Below are 26,762 nucleotides of genomic sequence, written 5' to 3' on the forward strand. Positions count from 1 at the left end.
GCGGTTCTAGGCGCTTCAGTCCGCGCTGCTGCTACGGTCGCAGGTTCGAATCCTGCCTGGGGCATGAATGTGTGTAATGTCCCTAGGTTGGTTAGGTTTAAGTAGTTCTAAGTCTAGGGGACTGATGACCTCAGATGTTAAGTCCCATAGTGCTTAGAGCCATTTGAACCATAACTCAATATGCTCGACTGAGTGCTGACATGTAGCCTTGGCCTTCTCGATCACTAGATCTGTCTCCAGTTGGGCACATATGGGACATCATCGGACGACAGCGCCAGCGTCATCCACTAAAAGCACCGACCGTACCTGCATTGACCGACCGAGTGCAACAGGCGTGGAACTCCATCCCACAAATTGATATCGGGCACGCGCACAACATGTCCGTGGACGTTTGCATGCTTGCATTCAACATTTTAGCTGTTACACTGGTTATTAATGTACCAACATTTCACATTTGCACTGCCATATCTCGTGCTTCCATTAAGCTGTCATCTTTCAATGTTAATCACTTAAATATGCTACCTAGACAAATGCGCTCCAGAAATTTCATTCCCCTACATTAATTATTTTTTGGCATTGCGATTTTTTCCGTCAGTGCGTTTTACTGTGGGATGCTCTCTTTGCTTTCGCCAGTGTACTTCTAATATCCTCCATGCCGCGTAATTTTGCTTGCAAGGTAGCAAAGTTTCTTCACTTTGTGTACTTCATGGTCCTCAATGTTGATACTAAAACTATCGCTAATCTCATTTCTGCAACTCTTCATTAGTTTCATCTACCTATAACGGCTAACAGAACTGAAATAAATCGGACTATGCTGAACAGTGTAGTCCTCGATTATTCAAAATAAGCGCTTTACACGTGGAACGTCAATCCTTCATATCTTATCCCACTTCTTATAACGATGGTTTTTGAAAGCGGCTGTCAAGGTTTTTCTAAAGTACTGTAGCGAAACCATTGTTTCGATGTTAAACTCAGAACACTCGTCGATAGGCGACGGTGTGTTCTCCCTCTTTGTGTCGAGCAAGGAGCTCGTGATACAATGCGGGTGGTCTGTGAACCCTGGAAGCGTAGGCTGGGTGTGTCCTTGGCCCCATACTCTGCGAGGTGCGAGAGAGCGGTCGTTGCCGCCCACTGCCAAACAATCTGGCCATCACCTCCGCAGAGAAACATGATGCGACGATTCGCTCGGTCGTTCCGGCCGCAAAGGGGTGGTCGGCCGGCACCATGTATCTAGACGTGTTCGGTAAGTGAGGTGTTGCTTCCCAAAACCGGTTTGCAACCTTTACTTTCCCTTCTGACGGATGCCCCCGTAACTCTCGGTTTCTGCTCGGCGACCTCAGAGGCTGCGACGCGTTGTCGTAATCCTGGACCGCAGCCCTGAGTTCCTGCGCGTTGCCAACCTTGGCTGCTATTATGCCGCTTTCTCATAGAACATTCGATGTTGAAATCCTGATGGTGGGCTTATTCAGTTTGTACTTGGTATAAACGTCTATAAAACACTGAACGTAAATATTCGGGCATAAGCACGTCAATAATCGGAGACGTAATATTGAGTCTACGTTCTTACCCTATATTTATATCTGCATTTATACGCTGCGAACTACTTTAAAGTGAGTGACAGTGTGTACTTATTCCTGTACCACGTGCCGGTACCGGTATGAACATTTCTTCCTGTGCCTATCGTGGATATAGCGTAGGAACAAGATTGCATATATGTCTGTGAACTGTTGTTATCCAAATATTTTTAGAATCTCTACAGGTACAACATGTAGTGGTTGAAGAGTATTGACAGATTCTGTCCTGAAACCTGGTCCTTGCAACATTTCACGAGATAAGAGACGTCTTCCTTCAAGTGGCCGACACGATTTCTGTCGCAGTATCACGGGAGGCAAATAAACCAGAGACGATTCGTGTTCTCCTCCTTTATATAAAGTCTGAATCAGTGGTAATCCGGTCTGCTATGGATACTACACACTTGAGCCTTTTGTAAGAGCCGGCCGAAGTGGCCGTGCGGTTAAAGGCGCTGCAGTCGCAGGTTCGAATCCTGCCTCGGGCATGGATGTTTGTGATGTCCTTAGGTTAGTTAGGTTTAACTAGTTCTAAGTTCTAGGGGACTAATGACCTCAGCAGTTGAGTGCCATAGTGCTCAGAGCCATTTGAACCATTTTTTTAGCCTTTTGTAAGAGCCAAATCAAAATCGGTTTCTTTTTTGCCTCCGAGGTGCTAAACATTGAGTTAATATCAAGTTTTTAATATTCTTTGCAATAAATGCAACCCCTAGAGGAAATTATTCTCACTTAATCTCAGTGCAAAAATTTTTTGTAATCGCCTGTGTTTCAAAATACATATTTGCCACACTTAGTACGTTTACGTTTCGCGTGAAATAGAGTTCTCCGCAGGTCATTCGACGCTCCAATAAATCGAGAATAATTGTGTATCAAAATAAAAAATAGGAGTGAAGACGTAAATAAACACTCTGGTTGAGTGCTGGCACAAAGAACGCAAGGATGATGAATTTAATTCCATCAACTAGAACGTAATGCTTAAAAGTTCCTGCGTTGAATATACAGGTAAACTGCCATATTGTTAGGTTTTACTCCAGCGAAAGTGAGATGAAGGAGAGTACTGTTTTCGATTTGCACGACTATTGCTTGTGTAATTTATCATGTAATTTTGGTAGTAGGTGACAATCATAAGCAGAAGAAAAGTTGCACATTTTACATGGCATAACAAGAAGAATATTGCCACTTTTCTCGTCCGAAGTAATGGAAAATACATTTGACTAGCACAGTTAGGTGTACCCAGTGTTATGGACTAATGCCAGCCCTAACGTGTATTATCTGTATCAAGGAGTATTCAGCTTATGTTACCGTAATGTCTGATGTAGTTTCTGTTTTAGTTAATATTTTCTGCAATTGTGAACAGATGAATATCGTATAACTTTGTGGAAAACTGTGGATCGTAGCACCAATGTTCAGCGGCTTAACTTCTTGTAAGTCAGCACTAACTGTTCTGCCAACAATAGCGATAATGAGCAACAGCACTAGTCGATATCGGACAAAAGTATGGAGGTAAGCACTTGCACTGGCACAAGATGTAAAAATTCAGAAGTCGCTCATTTTGTTAATCGGAAATAACAGAAAACCTAAAATAACATGAGTGGCCCAAGATTCAGTCAAGAACTCGACCTTTTACAACAGATGTTCTGGCCTGGTTACCATTTCTCACTACTGTTGTTCTCAGTCAGGAATGGATAACACGAATCTGTATTTTCTAAACGATGGCTTAATAAATATTTCTGTTTATATATTAAAATATTGGATAGGGACTGAGACACGACCATCCACACAACCAGTATTCTGTTGACTGTTGGTCAAATTGTTTGATCACAATGTGTCATTGCACGACGTCCCTCAGAACTGCGCAAGCCAGTCGACTGCAGACAGGGCAAGGGTGATCACGTCTAATTTATGTGATAAGGTACGCTGTGGTTTTGCAGCTGGAATCGACGCGGAGCTAAAAGCCTTGGGATTTACCTGTGCGGTTAAGTGAAAGACACGTTCATTCCTTTATTTACCCCATAATGTCATAGAGAAAGGAAAAAGTAAAAAAAAATATTAAAGAAAATAATCATCGTTTGGTAATATTGCTGCTAATGCCTCACTGCGTATGATCCTTTTCTCATTCAGTGAGGACACTGTCATGAATGTTCTACATATAGCAAACTCTTGTCTTCTGGACTAGTGAGTTTTCTTTCGTATTTTTTATTTTTTTTTGACCGATAAGGAAGTGTCTGAAGTCCTGCGTAAATAGTAATGTTAAAAGAGACGTAACACTAGTCGATATTTGACAAAGAGCAGAGAAGAAACTAGGTGTGTCGCATTGAAGAAACATTCACCCAGAATGAATTAATGTAATCAAGAAGAAGAAAAATAAATATAAATTATCGTAAAAGTTAACTTAGCCAGATGGAGGTCAGAATCACCTTCCTTTAGATTAGAGTTAGATTGTCTCTGAGTGAATATTCTCGATTATGAGGAAGTACACAGCAGCAATGTTCTGGTTTAAGAGATGTAGTCCCGTTCGATGCTAGCCGAGAGACCACTGTAGTGAGAAAATCACTCATATATCATTCATGAGAATGCAACCGAACGTGGCGAGGCTATGTTCATGAGGACCTATATTCAACCTCTCGTACGTCCTTTTTATTTGGACCTTTTTTATTTTTGCCAATGACTTCAGGCACATGTCACACTGGATCCTCCAATGAAGCTACAGTCATTGTGTTGCAGTTCTCAGACCCCGTGAGTCTGGGGTCCATCTTCAATGATTACGACGTGGGTTGGAAATTAAGAACGTCCTTATCTTCTCCCTTGGCCTGTTGAGCTATTTTTCTGCCTCTAATGATGTGGTTGTCAAAGGTGCAACGAAGTCTTACAAAAACGCATATTTACGTTCCAAAATATTTCTACCCATTTTTATTGATGAAAAAAACGTCGTTTTACATAAAAGCGTTTCTCTTACATGATTTTTCACGTAAAAAGTCTAGCAATAGTGTTGCATTCCCAGTATAATTTATCATATTCATCACGAACCTCATATTGCCCAATTTGAACGTTCTATATTTCCTCTTACCACTTAGGCTGGCGCAGGTTCTATCCAGTTGTCCACTTTAGTTACTTTGGCTCTGTAGTGACGTATATTTATTTGCTTCTTTTCGATGGATCCATTGCTCGTTCATGTGGACGTACTCTTTAATAACATGCAATGCAGACATAACTACTATTAAATAATTGCTATTTTTGTCGCAACCACCGTCTATGACAGTCTCTTACACAGAAATATCATTTAGGAGCAACCTACGCATCTGTCGCCGCATTTCATAAGAGCTTTTGTGATGATACCATGTAATTTTAAAAAGGTCATTTGGAAAAATATAGAACTAATTTACTGCACAAACTATGTGGACCTGTTTATCGGGACAATTCTGGAGTAAATAAATTGCGAGAATATTATTTTCTATATCCTTTTAATTTCATTTATCTACACTTACTGCCAGGTTGTATTTTATTCTCTCTTCATGCCAGCTTATCACAGTTTGGAAAATCAGATACATAGATCTATGTCTTTCATAATTCGAGATTAGACAGTTATTTCATTTACCACCAAGAACGTATATTCGGAGTTGTAACCCTGCAGTGCAGTTGTTTTAGAGAGCTTCAGTAGCTACGAATTCTGTCGACAATGAATGTGCATATTCCAGAACTAGGCGCAGAGTTTCTCCCACTGCGTCCTGAGTCGGTGAAACACTACGTTTCGTGCTGGGAACATATGTTACGAAACGGGAAGCTCCGTTCTATGGCTATTCTAGAAGCGGTATGGCCAGCCGTTAGATTCTTGATCGCAGTTAACAGTTCTTTGATTAGTGCGCTACCCCGCTACACACGTTTTTAGTTCAATACTTCAGTTATACACCCCTGAGACCACACAGAGCTATAGATTTATAAGGATTGATTCCGTGCATAGGAATCGATGTTGAAGGAGTTTTGCTGTTCGAGAAAGTTCAATTTATGTAACAGGGGATATGATACTGTGAGTATATGTTTTCCATGATTTCACTAAGTCAATTATGGACAAGAATGAGCTCTTTAAAGGCAATTCCTTTGTCCCTATTTGTTCCTTCTGGGTTGCTGTTCCACCGTTAATGATTGAGGTACTGACGCGACGTTAAATTATTATCTTCATTTTTTGACATTTAAATACAGTTTCTTCATATCTGCACTAGGAAATGTTTATTTATCGCATTGGTGAATAATACCTTTCGCGTTTCCAATACGTCGCATAAAGTCCAAGTACATATGGATAGAACCTCTGAAACAGCTGGAACATAAATATTTCACAAGGTAATAACGTGTACATATTTACGATGTTTAGAAAGTTGTTACTCAACGGTTTTGGAACCGAGAAAGTTATATATGAAGCTATGCATACTAAAATTATTAGCTATACAAAGTATATTCCGTCAACTACACATTTGGAAGATCTAATGTTACATGTGGTACTTTAAGTAAGGTGTTGCTTAGTTATGTTACTCAGTGGCCTGTGCCGGGTAGTACATCGGGAAGACGAGGTTCTGTTTAATCATTATTCAGCAAAGATAATTATTTCGGTGTTCGAAAGCTTAAATGAAGAGAAGATTTACCAATCCGATGGTAACTCGATATCTAGTGACGTAGTTAGTAGCTCGTTTGGCACAGATGCAGACATCTTAACAATTCTTTATTGATATAGGTTAAATGTATGTGCTGGGAACGATTTGCTGAATTGATCAAAAGAAATATCCTTTGAAGCCAAGATCGCTGAATAATAGTTTTATTTCACGGTGGTAGGTTTCGACAGAAGCTCTCTGTCATCATCTGATCTTCGGAAATTTAAAGCGCGTACATATCAGTCACACAGCGGGAATCACATTAGTGGAATGTCTTCCCGCTATGTGACTGATATATAAGCACTTTACATTTCCGAAGATCAGATGATGACAGCAAGCTTCTGTCGAAACCCATCATCGCGAAATGAAAGTATTAGTCAGCGATCTTGGCTTCAAAAAAAATTATTTTTATCAATTCTATATAGCTCATGCGCGTAAAGCCGAAAAGCTTCCTCTACGTTTCAAAGTGTTTCTAGCGAGACTTAAAGGGTTCAGAAATTTTTTCGGGTTACGAAAACAGAAGCACACTTCTGAATTTAGCTAGCGTGATTTATAGCAGGAAAAAAAAGTTACTCAGATAGTTACGAGAGCTAGAGAGCTCTCAATAGGATCCAAAGACTTTTTTCAATGCCAACCCCTCTCCTCCGCCCCCCTCGATTAGCATTAGTCTGCAACGACGTTTACGTATTATGAAATACGCTCCAAGCTACTGCGCCTCGTTCATTTCGGAACTGTGACATGATAAGACAAAATTTGCATAAAATAGAGGAAAAGAAATATGGCCCAAGAGTTGGTGACCAGGGGAACTCTGAGGTCAACCCGCTCGCCCAAGGCTAGTGTCCTTCGCGGGAGCGGTAAACATGTGCTTGGAACGGACCGTGACCAATGTAAACATTTCAGCCGCAGGTGCTTCAGCCTCTCTCAAGCTGATGAACTAATGATTTTTACTGAGTGGGAACTTGGGCGAGTGAAGGAAAATTCCGTTCAAGTTTCCTTTGTGTTCCTGGTTGAAAGTCATGCTACTGAAATAGGCGATCGAGGATTATTACGCTAGATTTAAGGGACTTACACAGAGCTTTTAATTGCATAAATTTCCAGGAAACATTCATATTAATTGCGATTAATAGTTGTTCATGAGGTGTGTGAGCTCACTTTACGTATAGTAATATAATGTGAACTTTCCATGATGGTAAATAGTAGCTGATATGCTATTAGAATATGGTGAAAATGTATTTTCGCAAGACTGTTTATAGCTTGCTATTAAATTTCTTAAGTCTGAGAGGAAACTTCTTATCATTGCAGCTCCTCTTCTTTCTGCTGCGATTATGGACCATTTTCACATTTACGGCGTAGTTTATACGCGGACGAAGTTACGCAGCCATTCTTTATGTCAAAGAAATTAGCAATTATACTCAGTGCTTCCTGGACTGCCTGTGACGAGAAGCCAGCATACCACAAACGATGAGCTTCCAGCATTGATAATACACTTCCAAAGCTAGGTTTGTGTGATTATCTTACCTGTTGTGACGTAGGAACTCACTGGCCAATGGAGTAGTACATTTCCGAAACTTCACATTACGTATCTTCTTAACGCAGATCGTTGTGATAACAAATGAACGTGAGACAAGTGAATATTTCAGAAAAATGAGGAGCATGTGGCGCAGCAAGAAGGGACAGAATGTAAGTGCCGCCGAAACCGTACAAGGTAATCCCAGCTACCCGGACAGCTGTCACACGTGCAGAACAAGGCTTCTCAGTTACGGCGGGGAAGCATTAATGACCCTATCCTCTGCTCTCATGCCGAACTTCTCTTGTTTCGAAACACGTTCCAGGCTCATGTATGAAATGGAAATTTTAAGAAGTCACACGCCTCGAAACATGAAGAGTAAAGCAAAAGCGGACACATGCTGGTATGTATTGGTGGCTAGAAGAGAGACATACACAAACACACGCTCGCAGAGGCTGGTACCTATTCCGTTAGGCTCCGTTAGCGATGTTCTCCCTGCGGGCAGCACGGAACTGCTCCGGGTAGATTGACCTTCGGGCACTCATTGTAATCGTCTCTCGTGGAATACCTGATGTAAATCTAAATCAACACAGAGATGCTGGTGCCGAGATATGTTACATTCCAGGCAAAATTGCTGGGTAGCTATTAAAAAAAATTGCTTCTAAGCACGCTGTGTTTTAAAGTTCATATTTTGTGTGGATACTGTTGTTTCCTATCAATATTGTTACATACTGTAATATTTGGGAATATTCCTCAAAAAAAACCCTGTCCGATACACTTCAATTTGCAGTCCATGAAGCCTTCCGGCGGTATATGTTTTTATTTATAACGAATACCACAAGGTCAGGTTTAGCTAATATGCATACCAGAATGTCTTAGAGAACATGATCACGGACATCTGAACATGGAGATTCTGCAAAGACGCTTAGATAGTTGTATGGCACTTACATAAAGCAATGAGAAATGCCAATAAAGAAAACTAAACAATGTTCATGAGATGCATTTATTTGATGTAGCGCATAGCTTTCTTTTGTTCAGTTCTTTACTTTGTAATAGGAAAACATTGAGAAAGATATATTGGGTCTTATAAAATTACGAGATTATCTTCTGACTGCAGCTCTAAGCTCGAGTGCACTTATTATTGGCGTTGTTAGACATGTCACAGGTATCACGCAATACTTTGTTTCCACTGCTGGGATTACTAGTCTTACAGAATATCGACAGAGTACCTGTAGAGTCTCTTCTATTATATTTAATGAAGTAAGGAAAAACACTGATTTGACAGATGTAGCTTAAAAAAAACTTGTTAAAGTGCTGACAAAGAACGAAATAAAATTAAGAACTTCCACAAACCAATGTCTGTTGGGACCCTTCCCCCTTGTTCAATGGCGCCTTCATGAAGAATAAAGCGATTCATCATCTTTGTAATTTCTTTTTACACTAAACAGTTAATTCCGTTCCTCTCCGACAAATAATAACAGCAAGTGAAACAAAGGAAGCTGTCCCTGCGTGGATAAGAGTTCTTTTTTTAAATTTTTTAAGGCAAATGTATACAGGGCAACGAGAAATTACGTCTCCTGGCTCGAATCGCAAACACTAGCGTTGTATCAAGTACGGAAAAGTACGATCCCATTAAGATTTTTCGAGTAATATTTTCCGTTTCCACAGTTAGCATTGTTAACTTGACAGAATACCTGGAGACTGTTTGTAGAGTCTTTACAGCTAGAATGGATGAGGCATTGTAAAGTGTAGATCCATAGGCTTAACCACTGGGAATTACCTAAATCACAACCACAGGAAAAAAATTGATTAACTAGAGACCCGTACTGACACTTGGGACATTGTCACTGTATTCAGTGTGTCGTCATCGCCTACAATACACCACATGATCTTCGTAACTCTGCTGTTGTAATGAACACTTTTAAATCCATTTCCATTAAGAAAACTAAAACACTTCATTGCGAGAGACGACCGGTAGCGCGCCTTACCTGCGTGCCTGGTGAGTGCTTGGTGGCTGGCGGCAGACGGCGGGCGGACTAAGCGGCGCGCAGACAGCGCTCGCTATATAGGCGCCCCTGCCGGCTGCCGGCTGGCGGGGAGTGACTCGCTGACGTAAATCCGCTGCACCAACCAGCGGGAAATGCCCATGCCGGCCGCACACTCCGCCTTCCGACCGTTCTGGAAAAAAAGATGCGCTCCTCTGTTAGTCTAAACAATTGTGGTACGTTCTGGCACCGAGCACCGAACGCTAAAATTCCATCTCTTTATCAAGGGAACTCATTCCTTCCCTACTTCATACAGGGTGTTACAAAAAGGTACGGCCAAACTTTCAGGAAACATCCCTCACACACAAATAAAGAAATGAAGTTATGTGGACATGTGTCTGGAAACGCTTAATTTCCATGTTAGAGCTCATTTTAGTTTCGTCAGTATGTTCTTCCACCTACGCTCAATAGAGCTCGTTATCATGATTTCATACGGGATACTCTACCTGTGCTGCCAGAACATGTGCCTTTACAAGTACGACACAACATGTGGTTCATGCACGATGGAGCTCCTGCACATTTCAGTAGAAGTGTTCGTACGCTTCTCAACAACAGATTCGGTGACCGATGGATTGGTAGAGGCGGACCAATTCCATGGCCTCCACGCTCTCCTGACCTCAACCCTCTTGACTTTCATTTATGGGGGCATTTGAAAGCTCTTGTCTACGCAACCCCGGTACCAAATGTAGAGACTCTTCGTGCTCGTATTGTGGACGGCTGTGGTACAATACGCCATTCTCCAGGGCTGCATCAGCGCATCAGGGATTCCATGCGACGGAGGGTGGATGCATGTATCCTCGCTAACGGAGGACATTTTGAACATTTCCTGTAACAAAGTGTTTGAAGTCACGCTGGTACGTTCTGTTGCTGTGTGTTTCCATTCCATGATTAATGTGATTTGAAGAGAAGTAATAAAATGAGCTCTAACATGGAAAGTAAGCGTTTCCGGACATATGTCCACATAACATATTTTCTTTCTTTGTGTGTGAGGAATGTTTCCTGAAAGTTTGGCCGTACCTTTTTGTAACACCCTGTATATGTCTCCTTATTATTACGTTCCTACCACTGTAGGACCAAGAGAAGACCCACAATGGGTAGCGTTTTCCTTTCCTTTTACCAAAACCTCTTCAACCTTTTTTCTTCTTCTCTTGCCGGCTGGAGTGGCCGAGCGGTTCTAGGCGCTACAGTCTGGAACCACACGACTGCTACGGTCGCATGTTCGAATCCAGCCTCGGGCATTGATGTGTGTGATGTCCTTAGGTTAGTTAGGTTTAAGTAGTTCTAAGTTCTAGTGGAAAGATGAACTCAGAAGTTAAGTCCCATAGTGCTCAGAGCCATTTGAACCATTTTTTCTTCTTCTCTTCCGCTCTTCTTCCGTCATCTTCAGTACCCTCTTCTCTTGTTCGCTCCGCTGATGACTCTCTATCCTTTTTATATACCCTTTTCTATTGTGGATCCATGTCATATTGATCAGTTTGTACTTCCTTCTCCAACATTCCTTTCCTTCCATTTTGGTTTCCAATTCCAACCAATCCTTCATGAGTTCAAGAACTAACTTCGTTCCTGTCTTTCCTCTTGTACTGCCCATTGTTTCCGATGTCCTTTTGATCATTCTATACCTAGTTATCTTGTTCACCTACCTCGAAAATCTTGCACTTTTCAGTCTGATTTCCCCAGATACTGATCTGATGCTCGTGATCAGTTCATCCCTGGATCTTCATATCCATGTCATCACCTTTTTTTGGACACAAAAGAATTAAAGCCAATAGCAGCCAGCGGCACTGATTTATATCGATGGGGCAAGCTGAAAATTTGTGCTGGACTCGGATTCAAACCCGGGTCTCCTGCTTACTAGGCAGACGGGCTGACCACTACGCCACCTGGACACAGTGGTCAGTGCAACTGCACGGACTACGCTAGCACTCCTCCCGTCAGAACCAAATTCTACGTATATATATTTCAGGTGATGGTGGTCAATGAGCCTTTCAGTGCAAATGCACACCTAGCACGAACTCTTATGGGAATCGGCGAGTTGCTGCGAGTGATGAGGCTAATGAGCAGAGGCGCTATATCACTAGTGTGTGGTATAAGTTGAGAATTTCGGTCTCATAAGAGTCTTGCTAGGGTAATCCGTGCAGTTGCACTGACCACTGTGTCCGGAAGGCGTAGTGGTCAGCGCATATGCCTAGTAAGCACAAGTTTTCAACTTGCCCCATTGATATAAATCAGTGACCACTGGCTGCTATTGGCTGTAATTCTTTTGTGTCCAAAAAAGGTGATGACATGGATAAATGTTTTAAATCCCATGTGTCTTGATTCCTGGAGTATGTTCTTTCGGACATGTCCGAAAGAACAGACACCGCATGTACATACCTCTTTTAGGGCCTAGTATTTTCCTTACTATGTTTATCTCTGTTTTCTCTAGCTATGCTGCACGGTGCCTTCTGGTATTTGCCAGTCCCCATTGATTTTCGGTGTCTTTGTCTTGTCGCAGGCGATCCTCAGTCATATGCTTCTGACTACCTTGCTTAGGTTGTCGAGTTGCGTCTTTTGCATCTTCTTCTATCTCACTTAGTATCGTTATGTCGTCCGCAAATGCTAGGCAGCCGACTTGAGCCCTGTTGTTCTCTTTGTCCACTAGGTGCATCATTAGTATCCCTATTTCCTCGTTTATTGTTGTTCATTCCGTCATAACGTCGCACAGAGATATGTTAAACAAAACTGGTAACAATCCGTCTCCCAGTATGACACAAATCTTGATATCAAACCCTTCCGATTGCATTCCCCTGAATCTTACCCTTGTGTTCGTGTCAGTCAGAATTTAAGAATTTCCGTTATTAATTCTTCTATAGTGGCAAGTAGGCCTGTGATTTCAGGATATTTTTGTATTTTAAGTGCCCATGCTTTACTTAAACACAATGAAAATGACCGTTTCGGCAAGATGAGGAGCAGGTAGTACAGCAAAAAGGGGTAGAATGGTATCGGAATAGAATCACTGTCTCCTAAAGTAGCGGTTACTGGTTCGACTCTCGCCTCGAAATGGGTATGGGTTTACATATGCCTTAGATGTCTGTGTTCATATATGAGTGAGACGGGAGAGAGAGAGAGAGAGAGAGAGAGAGAAGAGAGAGAGAGAGGGAGGGAGGGAGAGAGAAATACGACATCATATACGTCTGGCAAGAACAAATACAGGGTGTAGAGGACCTCTAGAGAAACACTGGGCCCGCCCCGCATGTTGTCAAGATTGTTTCGAATACGTTACAGAAGTTTCGCTGGGCAGTCCTTACAAATCCTCCATACAGTCCGGATCCCTCCCCGTGCGATCGCCATCTTTTTGAAGCCCTGAAGAAAGACATTCGTGGCCGTTGATTCGCTTCGGCCGAAGGGGTGCAAGCCTGGGTACAATCATGCTCCCGTAGACAACTGAATATATTTTTCTATGAAGGCGGCGACCGTCTTGCCTCCCAGTGGGACAAATGTATAAACAATTACAGCGATTACTTTTGAAATAATAAACATCTTAATAACCTTTATTCCATCTGTCTCGTTTTCATTTGACCGCACCTCGTATGTAGACGTGTAGTATTACAGTACTAATACTAGAAAGTGCGCGCGTGCGCTCGCCCACACACACACACACACACACACACACACACACACACACACACACACACATACGGAGACATTAAACTAAGTACTAACATGCGTAGATGGGCTAATGACCTAAATTGCTATAGGGTTTTGGTATATAATAGGTTTTTAGGTACAAGCCTATGTAAATCTCTTAACAGCTGTTTATTGTACATTACTAAGAATGTTGAAGAGCCAATTACAATCTGTAATGAAAGTGCTTTATCGTTTTTTGTCCGTTAATCTTTGTGGCCTAAGAGGACTAAAGAAATCAATTAAATGGATCCTTTTCTTGTTAATAAATGGAACAAATGGTTCAAATGGTTCAAATGGCTCTGAGCACTATGGGACTTAACAGCTATGGTCATCAGTCCCCTAGAACTTAGAACTACTTAAACCTAACTAACCTAAGGACAGCACACAACACCCAGCCATCACGAGGCAGAGAAAATCCCTGACCCCGCCGGGAATCGAACCCGGGAACCCGGGCGTGGGAAGCGAGAACGCCACCGCACGACCACGAGATGCAGGCAATAAATGGAACCTTGTGCGTTTTATTCAGAAGTACTCTGAGTCGTATCAGAGAATTGTATCGGAGATCAGTGCCTCTTACATAGCATGTACGATCTTAGACATTCTTATTGGGCGCAAGATGTTGTCCATAGGTAAAATATGACATCTAAGTCATGTCAGGTATGTACGTTATAATTCCATTTGTATGAAGGTACTAATAATGACATGCCATTGTATATGTGCAGATTTTAAAAATACACGTACATATGTATGTATATATTTGTATGTTCCACATCTCCTCCGAAACCACTAGCCTATCAGAGATGTCGATGTGGGGGTGAAAAAGCAGTGTACCCCACGTCATGAGAATACCCATACATCAGTCATCCAGTATCTGACAATGAGGGCACTCAGAGACTTGCAACAAACTTTTTGTCGCTGACGACCCCCACAAAGTGATGAAACGAAAAAAGTTTGTCGCTTACTAAATTTTCGCTGTTCATGTAATAGAACTGTCACATGAAGCATAACGTTTTAATTTATTACTTCTTGACTACTTACAGCATTCGTGACACATTTTCAGACAATATTCACATATACCACTTAGCATACTAGAAAAATTACATCATTGTAGAACACTTAGTTCAGAAGATACGACGTTATAAACACTGAATGCGTGAAAAACTACCGCACCATGCGATACATTTAAATTTATTACTTCGTTGCTACTAAACCTATTCGCAACACTTTTCGCAGACGGTGTGCGTATATCCCGCTGAATGTACCCGATGAAATATATCATTGTACGACACATAGTTCAGGAGATATGACGTCATAAACAAAGAGATACATGAGAAACTATCACATCATGCATGACGTTTTAATTTTTAATTCTTCGCTACTAACTCTATTCACAACACATTTCGCAGACAGTAGGCACTGGATGTACCTGCAAAATTATATCACTGTACAGCACATGCATCAGAATATACATTAGAAACATTACGCTGCTTGAAAATAAAACTGCAGGGTGAAATTCGTTAGACGTACAGGTGAAATATAGATACAAATACGCATGAAATATGTTAAACATGTGTGAAATATATGTGTAAGCGAGCAAAACCACGGGTAAAATATTCATTCTACAACCATGGAACTATTTCAGTCAAGTTTGATATACATATTATTTACAATCTAGAAAAAAATACTATAGGTGTAAGAACCACAAACTTACTGTTGGAGTGAGTGTGCTAAGTTGGAGAGAGAAGAGAGGACAAGGAGATGGACAGACAGCAAGGGGGAAGGAGAAGATAGGGGTAGACAGAAGGAGGAGGAGATGGCCAGTGATAGGGAAGGGAAAATGGACAGGGAGGGGGAACGCGGAGGTGGACAGAGAATGGAAAGAGGGGAAGAGAGAGAGAAACAGGAGGAGGAAGCGACAGGAAAAGAGATGAGGGAGGCGGAGATAAACGGACAGAGAGGGAGGAGGAAGTGGACAGAAAAAGGGAAGAAGAGGGGATGGACAGGGAGAGGGGAGAGGATGAGATGGGCAGAGAAAGGAAGCTTCGCAGCACGAAACATGTGACGAGCAGTATTTCTTAAATATGTATATAAGGAACGCTCGTCACATGTTTCATGCGACTCCCAGTGTCAACGAGAAGCTTCATAGCGATATATCAAGAAATTATCAAACAGATACTACTCGGCACATGTTTCCTGCGACTCCTAGTGTCAACGGGAAGCTTCTGTCTGAGAGAGAGATAGAGATAGAGATAGAGTGAGAGAGATTGCGCGATTTGTATGATTTAGCAGATCAGTCATGTGTTAAACACATCCACCTACTCTGTCTGTTTAAGCTGATCTCTGGAGCCAAGTTATTTTTTATGTTTTCAAGAATATTATTAAACTAAGTGTATAAAATTTTTTTAATTCTCTGATGATGTTCATTAGTCAACTGGAATGTCGTTATCTCAGTGTTCTGGTCAAAATACGGGAGCTAAAGACCTCGATACCGTGCGCCAACATAATTCTATCTTCATTGGTTAAAATCATTTCTAGTCATCTCTTATATCAAGCTGTGTAGTGGAATGAGCGAACAAACACCCCTACTCGACAAAAAACCGAAAACTTAGTGGAATTACCAAAACCAGTGAAACTATTACAACCAGAATTCAAGTCCGAGTGTAGCCCTATCTGAAACAGTTCGAAACAGTTTATGTGACCACCCAACCGGTCAAAAGACACATGACGAGCACCTATAGTACGATGGGTGCTATCTTAATCCCATCTGATTCGCGATTCAGAGTCTCTTGCGTGACTAAACAAAAGAAGCTATTCCTTTTAAGAGTTCTAGAGATAATTTCGAACGGAGAGCAAGTAGCTCCGTTAGACAAAGTTGTGTGAAAAAAAAGGTTGTTACCTTCTTGAGGGAACACCCCGGCGTTAGGCTGAACTAATGTAGGGAAGAGATGCGAGACATAGGTTCAGTTGGCCTCATGACTAGTCGAACCTTCTTCTTACCCAGTGTCTCGAGCACTGCAGTTAGTTGTCGAATTTCCATTTCTTTTTAATCGTCGAGTGCCGTCTGTGGGGAGTGGAAGTCACCTAAATACAAGTTTCGCATTATGTCTTGTCCCTGTGGACTGGTGAATGATGACTGTTGACAAAAATAATAGGCAGAATGTTTTCATCTGTCATGCCCCTGTAAAACAGTTCATGGTGTCTTCTCATAAGCAGACTGGCCCTACACTTTTTGAGTGACAATCTCATGACTTTTGTTAGCATTAAAAAATGTTCTGTAAAACCTTGGAAAGAAAGCTTAAGCTTTAAGCCTAATTAAATAGGAAATATTCTTTTTTGTTTCACAGAGTCAGGTTTACTGTAAAGCTATACTGATTTGGAAACAAAATAGGATTTACAAAAAAATTGAGATATCCAGCAACTGGAATGTTTTTGTTGTTAGACCACGTTAATTACCTGAGTTTCTGAGCCTTCTATAAACTTAATTGAATAAGACATATTCAAGTTGCGTTTTGACAATAATTTGGGATTCGGTATTGGAAATAAGCTAGATATTTGCGTAAATTGTAGAGGGAAGATAACGAAAGTACGCAGATGGCCAGACCAGCTGTCTGTCGTTAAAACTGACGACTGATCCGCTTCCTGTGTTGTTCATTTCCTTGTCACGGAAACAGGCGCGTAAGACGTTACGCATATTGAGCAGGCCATTAAATAAGAATTTAAATGCCATTTCTTTGTCTTCTTCCTTCCTGGAGTTATTCCCGTCTCCCCCTCCACCTCCTCTTTTTTCTTTTTTTTTTTCATGCCCTGAACTCTTATAAGTTTTAGCTCGTCTGGAATCAGTGATTCGTTTCTCTGAGCGGGCATCTTTCCTGGCGCCACAATTTCCACCTAATCTAAGGAGAGCTATGTCGTGTACTTCTGCGAATTTAGTAAGTTCTGTTTGTATACGCGGTCCAGTCACATCAATGGGACAACTGCCTATATTCAATGTCTAGGTGCAATAATGACTCATAGACGGCACGTAGCAGCGCTGGTAGTGGAGAGTATAAAAAGGGCGCCAGGGGAACGCGGAAAATAGTGCAGTCGTTGTTCAAAATGGTTCAAATGGCTCTGAGCACTATGGGACTTAACTTCTGAGGTCATCAGTCCCCTAGAACTTAGAACTACTTAAACCTAACTAACCTAAAGACATCACACACATCCATGCCAGAGGCAGGATTCGTACCTGCGACCGTAGCGGCCGCGCGGTTCGAGACTGTAGCGCCTAGAACCGCTCGGCCACACTGGCCGGCGCAGTCGTTGTCGTAATTTTTTTTTATATTTTTTTTAAGAGGTGGAGCCCCTCCAGGCCCACACCGGCATGATGGCCAACACAATAGGTCTACTGCCATCTCTGCATAAGGGTTAGTATTCACTAAAGTGAGGTGTCGCAGGATGTGGGTACTGCGATGTTTGCGTACGTCTGGTTAGGGTTAACCATTAATACGCACTCATCTGGAGATAGATTGGGTAGAAATCGAACGAAGGGTAGCGGTTTGAAGGGCAGAGGAAAAAAAGTGCCAAGGCAAGAGCCAAGGGAAAAAAAACCTCTGCGATAGTTAGGTCGGGTGGTAAGAGAAATAGCGGTTGTCTTGCTGCCTGCGATAGGTCGTGCAAGGATAGGCTTTGTTAGTAGTGGGTATCATGCATGTCGATACCTTGACGTTGTGCGATTGTGCTGCTCGGCGACTGGCGCTGGGTGCTGGTGCAGAGTCCTCGTTCAGCGTCAGCAACCTGCAACAGTTAGGTTTATTATCGATCTTGTGTCCGATAGGTCATATACCGGAAGCACAGTGTGAGGAAATATTGGCGGATTGTTGGCGACAGGTGGCCTTTTCAGATGAATCGCGTTTTGTGCTCCATCGGACAGGTGCCGTTGTCGTCTACGGCGTGAAACGTGTGAAAGCAAACACCCTGCAGTAATCGTCGGAAGCAGGAGGCTGCGTTATGGCCTGAGGAATTTTTTCCGTGGCACCCCTGGATAATCTTGTCATTCTGGAAGACACAATGGATCAACACAATTATGAATGTATCCTGCAACGTGCCATACAGCTTGCAGTCTACGTGCGTGGTCCTCCTGGCCACCAAACTCCTCGGATGAAAACCCAGTCGAGAACCTGTGGGACCACGTTGATCGGACTGTACACGCCATGGATTCTCAACCAGCCGGCCGCTGTGGCCGAGCGGTTCTGGGCGTTTCAGTCTGGAACCGTACTGCTGCTACGGTCGGAGGTTCGAATCCTGCCTCGGGCATGGATGTGTGTGATGTCCATAGGTTAGTTACGTTTAAGTAGTTCTACGTCTAGGGGACTGATGACCTCAGATTTTAAGTCCCATAGTGCTTAGAGCCATTTGAACCATTTTTTTGATCCTCAACCGAGCAATCTACCGCAGCTGGCCACAGGTTTGGAGTTGGCACGGCTCCACATCCCTGTCAGTACTTTCCAGAACCTCATTGTCTCTCTTCCTGCCCGTCTCGCAGTCGTCCGCGCTGCAGAAAGTGTATATTCGTATTTTACTCTGGTTGTCGAACTTATGATGAGCAGACAGGGAACCATTCCGGCCATCGTCTTAATTTGTGTGAGAAACAGCTCAACTACCACACATAGGCTGGCCGAACAGTCATCCTACAGCCGTTAATACGGTTTTATATTTCGATTCGAACTACATCAGCTCTCTGTATTCCAAGCCAGTACCCTATATGACACTTGATGTCGTTTTGCATTTCTTTGAGGTATCACAAATAATATGAATGTAGCAGTTTCGTAAAAAATCTGTTGATGTGATAATGTAGCAAAGAGTTTGCAGACACCAATTTACCAAGGCAAGTACAGACTTTAATGAAAACTGCAGTCACTGACCATATACTTCTCAGTTGTTACTTTAATAGTCAACGACAACATACTCTATAAATACAGTATTTGTTGGTCTAATCCTTCCACACAAAGAAAGTGATTGCTGGATCTAGGATCTCATCACGCAAAAGTAAGATAATACTATGTGAAGACATGGATATTAACACATGTCTCAATGGTGAAATTAGTAAAAACTCTCTAAACATTCTGAGCACATTTTCATGGCACAAATGGTAAACACTGCTACTAGGGTATCAGAAAGTTCAGATCAGTCTTAGACCATGTAGTTACAGATATCGACAGGGAAAGTAGTGAAGTATTTGTAATAGATCTTGGCCTTTCTGATCATTACTGTCAGACAATAAAGCTAAAGAGAGGCTTGTAAAACTTCCAACGCCGCTGGCTACAGAAGGATCTACTCGGGGCGCAAAATATACTATTTTTCTTGGACATCGGCAAATCAAACCTGCGATTAAGTGTATATGGGAAAAAATGTGGACGCTAAGTTCTCTAAATTCTGTACATTGTTTAAATTAATTTTTGAGGAGGTATTTCAAAAGGTTACAACTTCTACAGCAGTAGCTAAGGAAAACAGATGGATAACTGGTTGCATTAGGAAGTCCTTCCAGACAATAAAATTTCTCCGTTCTTTACAAAAACACGACATTAATCCAAAGTTCTTAGATTACTGTCACAAATAAGCTAAACTCCGTCAGAACAGGCCTTGGAACGCCCAACGGTACCGATCGGCCGTCGTGTCATCCTCATCCCACAGGCGGCACTGGATGCGAATATGTAGGGTCATGTGGGCAGCACACCGCTCTCCCGTTCGTATGTCAGTTTACGAGACCGGAGCCACTGCTTCTCAATCAAGTAGCTCCTCAGTCTGCCTCACAAGGGCAGATTACAATCACAGGCATAAGAAAATTCAGGAGGGTGCAGCTTGCTAACGAGTTACATGAATAAACACACTCTGTTTTACAAAGACAAAGCACAGTTTGGTTTCCGAAGTGGGAGGAATATGGCATCTGTAATTATAGAGTCCACAAAAGTGCTACTTGAAGCTCTTGACAAGGATGAGTGTGTCACAGGCATATTTTTAAACTTTTCCAACGCTTTGATACTGTTGACCATAAAATACCACTAAACAAGCTAGAAGCAGTATGTGTAAGAGGAAACGAAACCGAGTGGTTTCAGTCTTACATGGAAAGTAGGCTGCAGAAAGTAGTGACAGTTCATCCATCTGCTGACTATAAATTTGTAATAGAACAACTGTCAGACAAGAAACACATAAACATAGGTGTTCCTCAGGGTAGTGCATTGAGTCAAATTCTGTTCTTAATATACACTCCTGGAAATGGAAAAAAGAACACATTGACACCGGTGTGTCAGACCCACCATACTTGCTCCGGACACTGCGAGAGGGCTGTACAAGCAATGATCACACGCACGGCACAGCGGACACACCAGGAACCGCGGTGTTGGCCGTCGAATGGCGCTAGCTGCGCAGCGTTTGTGCACCGCCGCCGTCAGTGTCAGCCAGTTTGCCGTGGCATACGGAGCTCCATCGCAGTCTTTAACACTGGTAGCATGCCGCGACAGTGTGGACGTGAACCGTATGTGCAGTTGACGGACTTTGAGCGAGGGCGTATAGTGGGCATGCGGGAGGCCGGGTGGACGTACGGCCGAATTGCTGAACACGTGGGGCGTGAGGTCTCCACAGTACATCGATGTTGTCGCCAGTGGTCGGCGGAAGGTGCACGTGCCCGTCGACCTGGGACCGGACCGCAGCGACGCACGGATGCACGCCAAGACCGTAGGATCCTACGCAGTGCCGTAGGGGACCGCACCGCCACTTCCCAGCAAATTAGGGACACTGTTGCTCCTGGGGTATCGGCGAGGACCATTCGCAACCGTCTCCATGAAGCTGGGCTACGGTCCCGCACACCGTTAGGCCGTCTTCCGCTCACGCCCCAACATCGTGCAGCCCGCCTCCAGTGGTGTCGCGACAGGCGTGAATGGAGGGACGAATGGAGACGTGTCGTCTTCAGCGATGAGAGTCGCTTCTGCCTTGGTGCCAATGATGGTCGTATGCGTGTTTGGCGCCGTGCAGGTGAGCGCCACAATCAGGACTGCATACGACCGAGGCACACAGGGCCAACACCCGGCATCATGGTGTGGGGAGCGATCTCCTACACTGGCCGTACACCACTGGTGATCGTCGAGGGGACACTGAATAGTGCACGGTACATCCAAACTGTCATCGAACCCATCGTTCTACCATTCCTAGACCGGCAAGGGAACTTGCTGTTCCAACAGGACAATGCACGTCCGCATGTATCCCGTGCCACCCAACGTGCTCTAGAAGGTGTAAGTCAACTACCCTGGCCAGTAAGATCTCCGGATCTGTCCCCCATTGAGCATGTTTGGGACTGGATGAAGCGTCGTCTCACGCGGTCTGCACGTCCAGCACGAACGCTGGTCCAACTGAGGCGCCAGGTGGAAATGGCATGGCAAGCCGTTGCACAGGACTACATCCAGAATCTCTACGATCGTCTCCATGGGAGAATAGCAGCCTGTATTGCTGCGAAAGGTGGATATACACTGTACTAGTGCCAACATTGTGCATGCTCTGTTGCCTGTGTCTATGTGCCTGTGGTTCTGTCAGTGTGATCATGTGATGTATCTGACCCCAGGAATGTGTCAATAAAGTTTCCCCTTCCTGGGACAATGAATTCACGGTGTTCTTATTTCAATTTCCAGGAGTGTACATCAACGACTTTCCTGACAGTATAAGACAAGGAGAATGCGTTCTCTTGGCTGATGTCAGCAACATCACAGTCACTGATAAAACACCTGAGCTCCTATTCGAGAAAGCAAGTGAAACTCTCAAGTATGCTTACAACTGGCCAATATGTAATAGATTAACATTGAACCTAAAGAAGACGAAGAGTATCTACTTAAGTATAATGAAGGAACGCAATTCTGTTGCATTACTAATTTAAAGGTGGTATAAAAAGCACAAGGTTTTTAGGGATGAATGTTGATTTCAGTTGACATAGAGTGAACACACAAAGATGCTGATAAAAAGAATGTCATATGCGCGTTTTGTTCTAGGGATTCTATCATCTATTTTAAAAGCTACTGTCTTGTGGTGACATACGGTTCTTACATACACTCAGCTATTAGCTATTGGATTCTTTCCTGGGGACCGAAGACACAGAATTTGGATACAATTTTTAAACTACACAAAAGGACCGTAAGAATATTAACTGGAAATAGTAACTGGCCTCATTGGAAATAACTTTTTAAAAAACGGTTTCCTTACTGCACCAAGTGAGTACATCTATCAGTCTATTGTGCGTATCAGGAGAAACATTACTAAGTATTTCACTAATTATACTACATATAAACATGGAAAAAGAGCCATTTTGGGCTTACATTTACCAAAGAAAAACAAAGATCACACTCAAAACAGCATGTTCTATTAGGGACTAAAATTGTGTAACAATTTCCCAAGGAGATGAAAAAGATTACTAGAATACATCTGTTTAAAAACACAGCTAAAACGTTTTTCATAATTAACGCATACTACACAAACAAAGATTGCTTCGAGAATACAGAGCAGTGATTATTAATGAAAATTGATAACTGCATCAGCTTGTCTCATTACAATATTGTAATGCCTTTGCAAGAAAATCATATTCCAAAATCTATTGTGCATGATATTAATGTCGTGCCATTCTCCTGAGATGAACATCTCTCTCATTAGCAGGGATGGTGACGCAGTTTTTCAGATGGACTGAGGGAAAGACGTGAAGACGGACATGTGGCATATTTACCGGCCTGGAGTCAGTTTTCTGAATGGACCGGAGTTAGCGGAGGGGGTACAGCAGCAGCATCTTCGTGGTTCCAGAGTCATCAGCGGAATGGAGGGAGGGTGTGCCCTTCATGTGTACAGCGGCGAAGAGTAAAAGTGTGTTTATATCAAAGAACATCGTACAATAGAGACCATCTGAGTGAGGCAGTGTAGCTGTTAAGACGCTGATCTCATATTAGGGAGGAAGGAGATTGCTGTATCCGGCGATCTTGATTTAGTTATTCCGTAGTTTTCTAAGTCACTTCAGGCAAATTCCGGGATAATTTCTTTATCAAAGCCACGGTTGACCTCCTGTCCTATTCTGTTAAAGCATGCTGATATAGTCTGTATATATGTGTATTTTTTGAGTTATTTATTTTCATTGTATTATTTTGACAAATCGTATACCATTGTAATATGATCATTGGATGAATGAATGAATAAATAAACAAATTTCCTGAACACTTCATAATTCGTGAAGAGTGATAACAACAGTCAGTGACATTATCATAAATGCCTTGATAAAGGGAGATATGAAGTGTTCGTTGCAGCAACAAGATTTCACTAGAGTAATAATTGTTGAGGATTTCAGAACCGAAAAATGGTCTGTAATAAAGGAGATACGTGACAGATCGCAGAAACGTGCTTCATCTAATATCACACTGAAGAAGTTCGCAACTTGTCCCAGTAGATGAACACAATTCCCCAGTCTGGTATTCCGAGTGGATGATGAAGACACTAATTCAAATATTGCGGAAAAAGGGAGGAAAAACAGAGCCTAATATCGCGGTTACTGAAGACTGATCAATAGCTCAAAAATATTCAGATGGGCTCTATTGAAGGAAGCAATCCAGCATTCGCCTGATGCGATATAGGACATCACGGAAGCCCAAACAATAATGAAGAGGTTGAGGTTATAAACTTTATTGTTATCAAAACATCTCTGGTGTGGAGGGTGGCACGGAAGCGAAAACAGCTTAAGGTGAGAGTATGCTTAACTGACCCTGCGACCACTGTCGGCGGAACACCACCGCTATCAGTTTTGCCCATACACATTTATAGCTCGTTGCATTTTCTTATAGAAATATGAGATTTTTCTTTTGTAGTCAGACCTTTTGTAACGTAGTTTTCCATCATTTGTTATAGAAGAAATTTGTACCAAGGCCGAGATTCGAACCTAGGTCTTCTGCTCCCTCGGCAGATGCGCTAACCACTACGCCACCCTAACATATCTGCCTAGTGAGCAGAAGACACAGGTTCGAATCCTGGCCTTGGTAAAAATTTTCATTCGTCGCTTCAGTCTGCCTTTATACATCATAGACGTTTCAGACTTGAAAAGATCTCTGGAACTATATATTTGTAGTTTCATTTGAATAAAAAGACTTCCAGGAAACAATGACCATAAACTTTTCGGAAAGAGAAATCGACTTCGTCGTTTTCGGGACAATGCTACCAGTTTCCACACATTGCTGTTTTTGCCATGAAGTGGTGTACCAAATCAAACCAGTTGAATTGTTGTTAAAGGAATTTACAAGTTTGGCGCCTAAATTCCACAAAGATGTAGCGCAGTTCATTTTTGGAAATTTGTGGTAAGTTCCAATGTAACCAAACTGCTGACGTTATCGGTCTCTAGGCTTACACACTACTTAAACTATCTTACGCTAACGACAGCACACACACCCACTCACGAGAGAGGACTCTAACCTCCGACGGAGGAGCCTCGCGAATCATGGCAAGGCCCCCTAGCCCGCGCGGCTACCTCGCGTGGCGTGCAGATAATTCTTTATGTAAAATGTACCATACTGTTTATTTTGATACGTCTGTGGCGTCAGATGGTTGACAGAATTTTGATCGTCGATCGTCAAAAATAATATCGCACTAACTGAAAAATAATGATTTCATTGATGTCAACGTCGTCACAGGCCGAGAAATTTTCTCCTTGTCTTCGTAACAGTAAAATGTTATTATAAAACACTGATCTGTATTTGTTAGCTGTCTCATCGAGCACCTTCCCATGTGAGGCACAGGGGAAAGCCTCCCAGATAAGAGTGGTTCTCGGGAAATGAAACATCGAGGGTGGACCAAATACTAACTTAGGCCTAAACCCATTAGTGTCAGTTCCGGCATCCAGCAGACCACTTTGTCTTGATCTCAACAGTGAAGTCTTTAACATTTGTGTTCTCCAACAGAGATTACAACAGAGATCACCACAACCACCTTCAACTTGAAAAAATCATGATGGAAGAACAGGAAAAGTATCCACTACCCCAGGCCCCAGTAAATACACTGGACTTCCCTGGTCGTTGGATTCTGGGGGACCAGGAACATCACTAGAAGGAGAAGAGTCGGAGCATCTACAAACCTCTTCGCAAGCACTATATTGACACGCTCAACACAAGTACGCTGGTGAAGATAAGCAAGCTCAAACAACTTACGGATGTTCTGGAAAAAATTCACATCGAAATACTCGCAATACAAGAGACGCGTTTCACAGACGAAAACCACTTCAACACAGAAAACTACAGGCTATTCAAAGGAAACCTTCTGTTAGAAGAGGAACACCGACAACGTTTGGCACCGGATTTGCGGTTCAAAAATCAATCATAGACAACATCCTAGATTTCAATTCAGTATTAGAAAGAATCTCTACAATAACATTCAAATCAAGATACACAACCATCGATGCACGTGCAGCGACAAACAATCATAACAGAAAGAAACTTCTAGAAGTCGAAGAGTTCTGGGAAGCCGTGGAAGAAATATCACATAAAATACAGAAAGACATGTTAAAATTGTATTAAGAGACTTCAGTGCACCATTAGGCAAGAAGAAGAAGAAGAAGAAGTACACCCAAATGACAGGCCCATACACAGCACACAAACGCACCAACAAGAATGGCGAGCATCTCATACTTTACTGTCAAAATTTTAACTTAAAAATTATCGTCAAAGCAATTTCAAAAAACCAAAACGAAAACCCACAAAATGGAAAGTGCCCAGAAACATTTGGCGAGAATTTCAAATAGACCACGTAGCCATAACAAGCAAAAATACAAGCGAAATTGTGAATGTGAGAACACGGAAAGTATTCTTCGATTCCGACCATCACTTTCTACAAGTAAAAATTAGCCCAATCCCAAGAAACAGAAAGACCGGGCACAGAACACCTGAAGATAAATAAAGACAAATTTATTGAAGGGATTAATCAAAATTCAACAGAAAACTGAACAGACCTAGGGAAGGAAATTCAGAATGCAATGCTTTGGGGTCAACCTCTTAGGGAACGAAAACATAGATGATGGAACGCAACTTGTGACTGCCCGCATCTCGTGGTCGTGCGGTAGCGTTCTCGCTTCCCACGCCCGGGTTCCCGGGTTCGATTCCCGGCGGGGTCAGGTATTTTCTCTGCCTCGTGATGGCTGGGTGTTGTGTGTTGTCCTTAGGTTAGTTAGGTTTAAGTAGTTCTAAGTTCTAGGGGACTGATGACCATAGATGTTAAGTCCCATAGTGCTCAGAGCCATTTGAACCAACTTGTGACCACGCCATTAAACGTAGAATGCAGGCTTGGAAGAAGTTGAGCAGTA

General features: G+C 42.6%; 1 protein-coding gene across 1 annotated transcript in view; it reads right to left on the bottom strand.

Moving 5' to 3' along the window:
• The window catches only part of LOC126248437 (elongation of very long chain fatty acids protein-like), a 130,814-nt gene that overhangs the window by 70,663 nt on the left and 33,389 nt on the right, over positions 1-26,762 (bottom strand). The window contains exons 2-3 of the mRNA XM_049949415.1: positions 18,124-18,199; positions 9,704-9,893 (exon numbers count right to left, since the gene is read on the bottom strand). Coding sequence (XP_049805372.1) covers positions 9,704-9,893; positions 18,124-18,199 — 266 coding nt within the window. The remainder of the gene's footprint in view (positions 1-9,703; positions 9,894-18,123; positions 18,200-26,762) is intronic.

The sequence above is a fragment of the Schistocerca nitens genome, chromosome 3 (genome assembly GCF_023898315.1).
Source record: "Schistocerca nitens isolate TAMUIC-IGC-003100 chromosome 3, iqSchNite1.1, whole genome shotgun sequence".
Lineage (NCBI taxonomy): Eukaryota > Metazoa > Arthropoda > Insecta > Orthoptera > Acrididae > Schistocerca > Schistocerca nitens.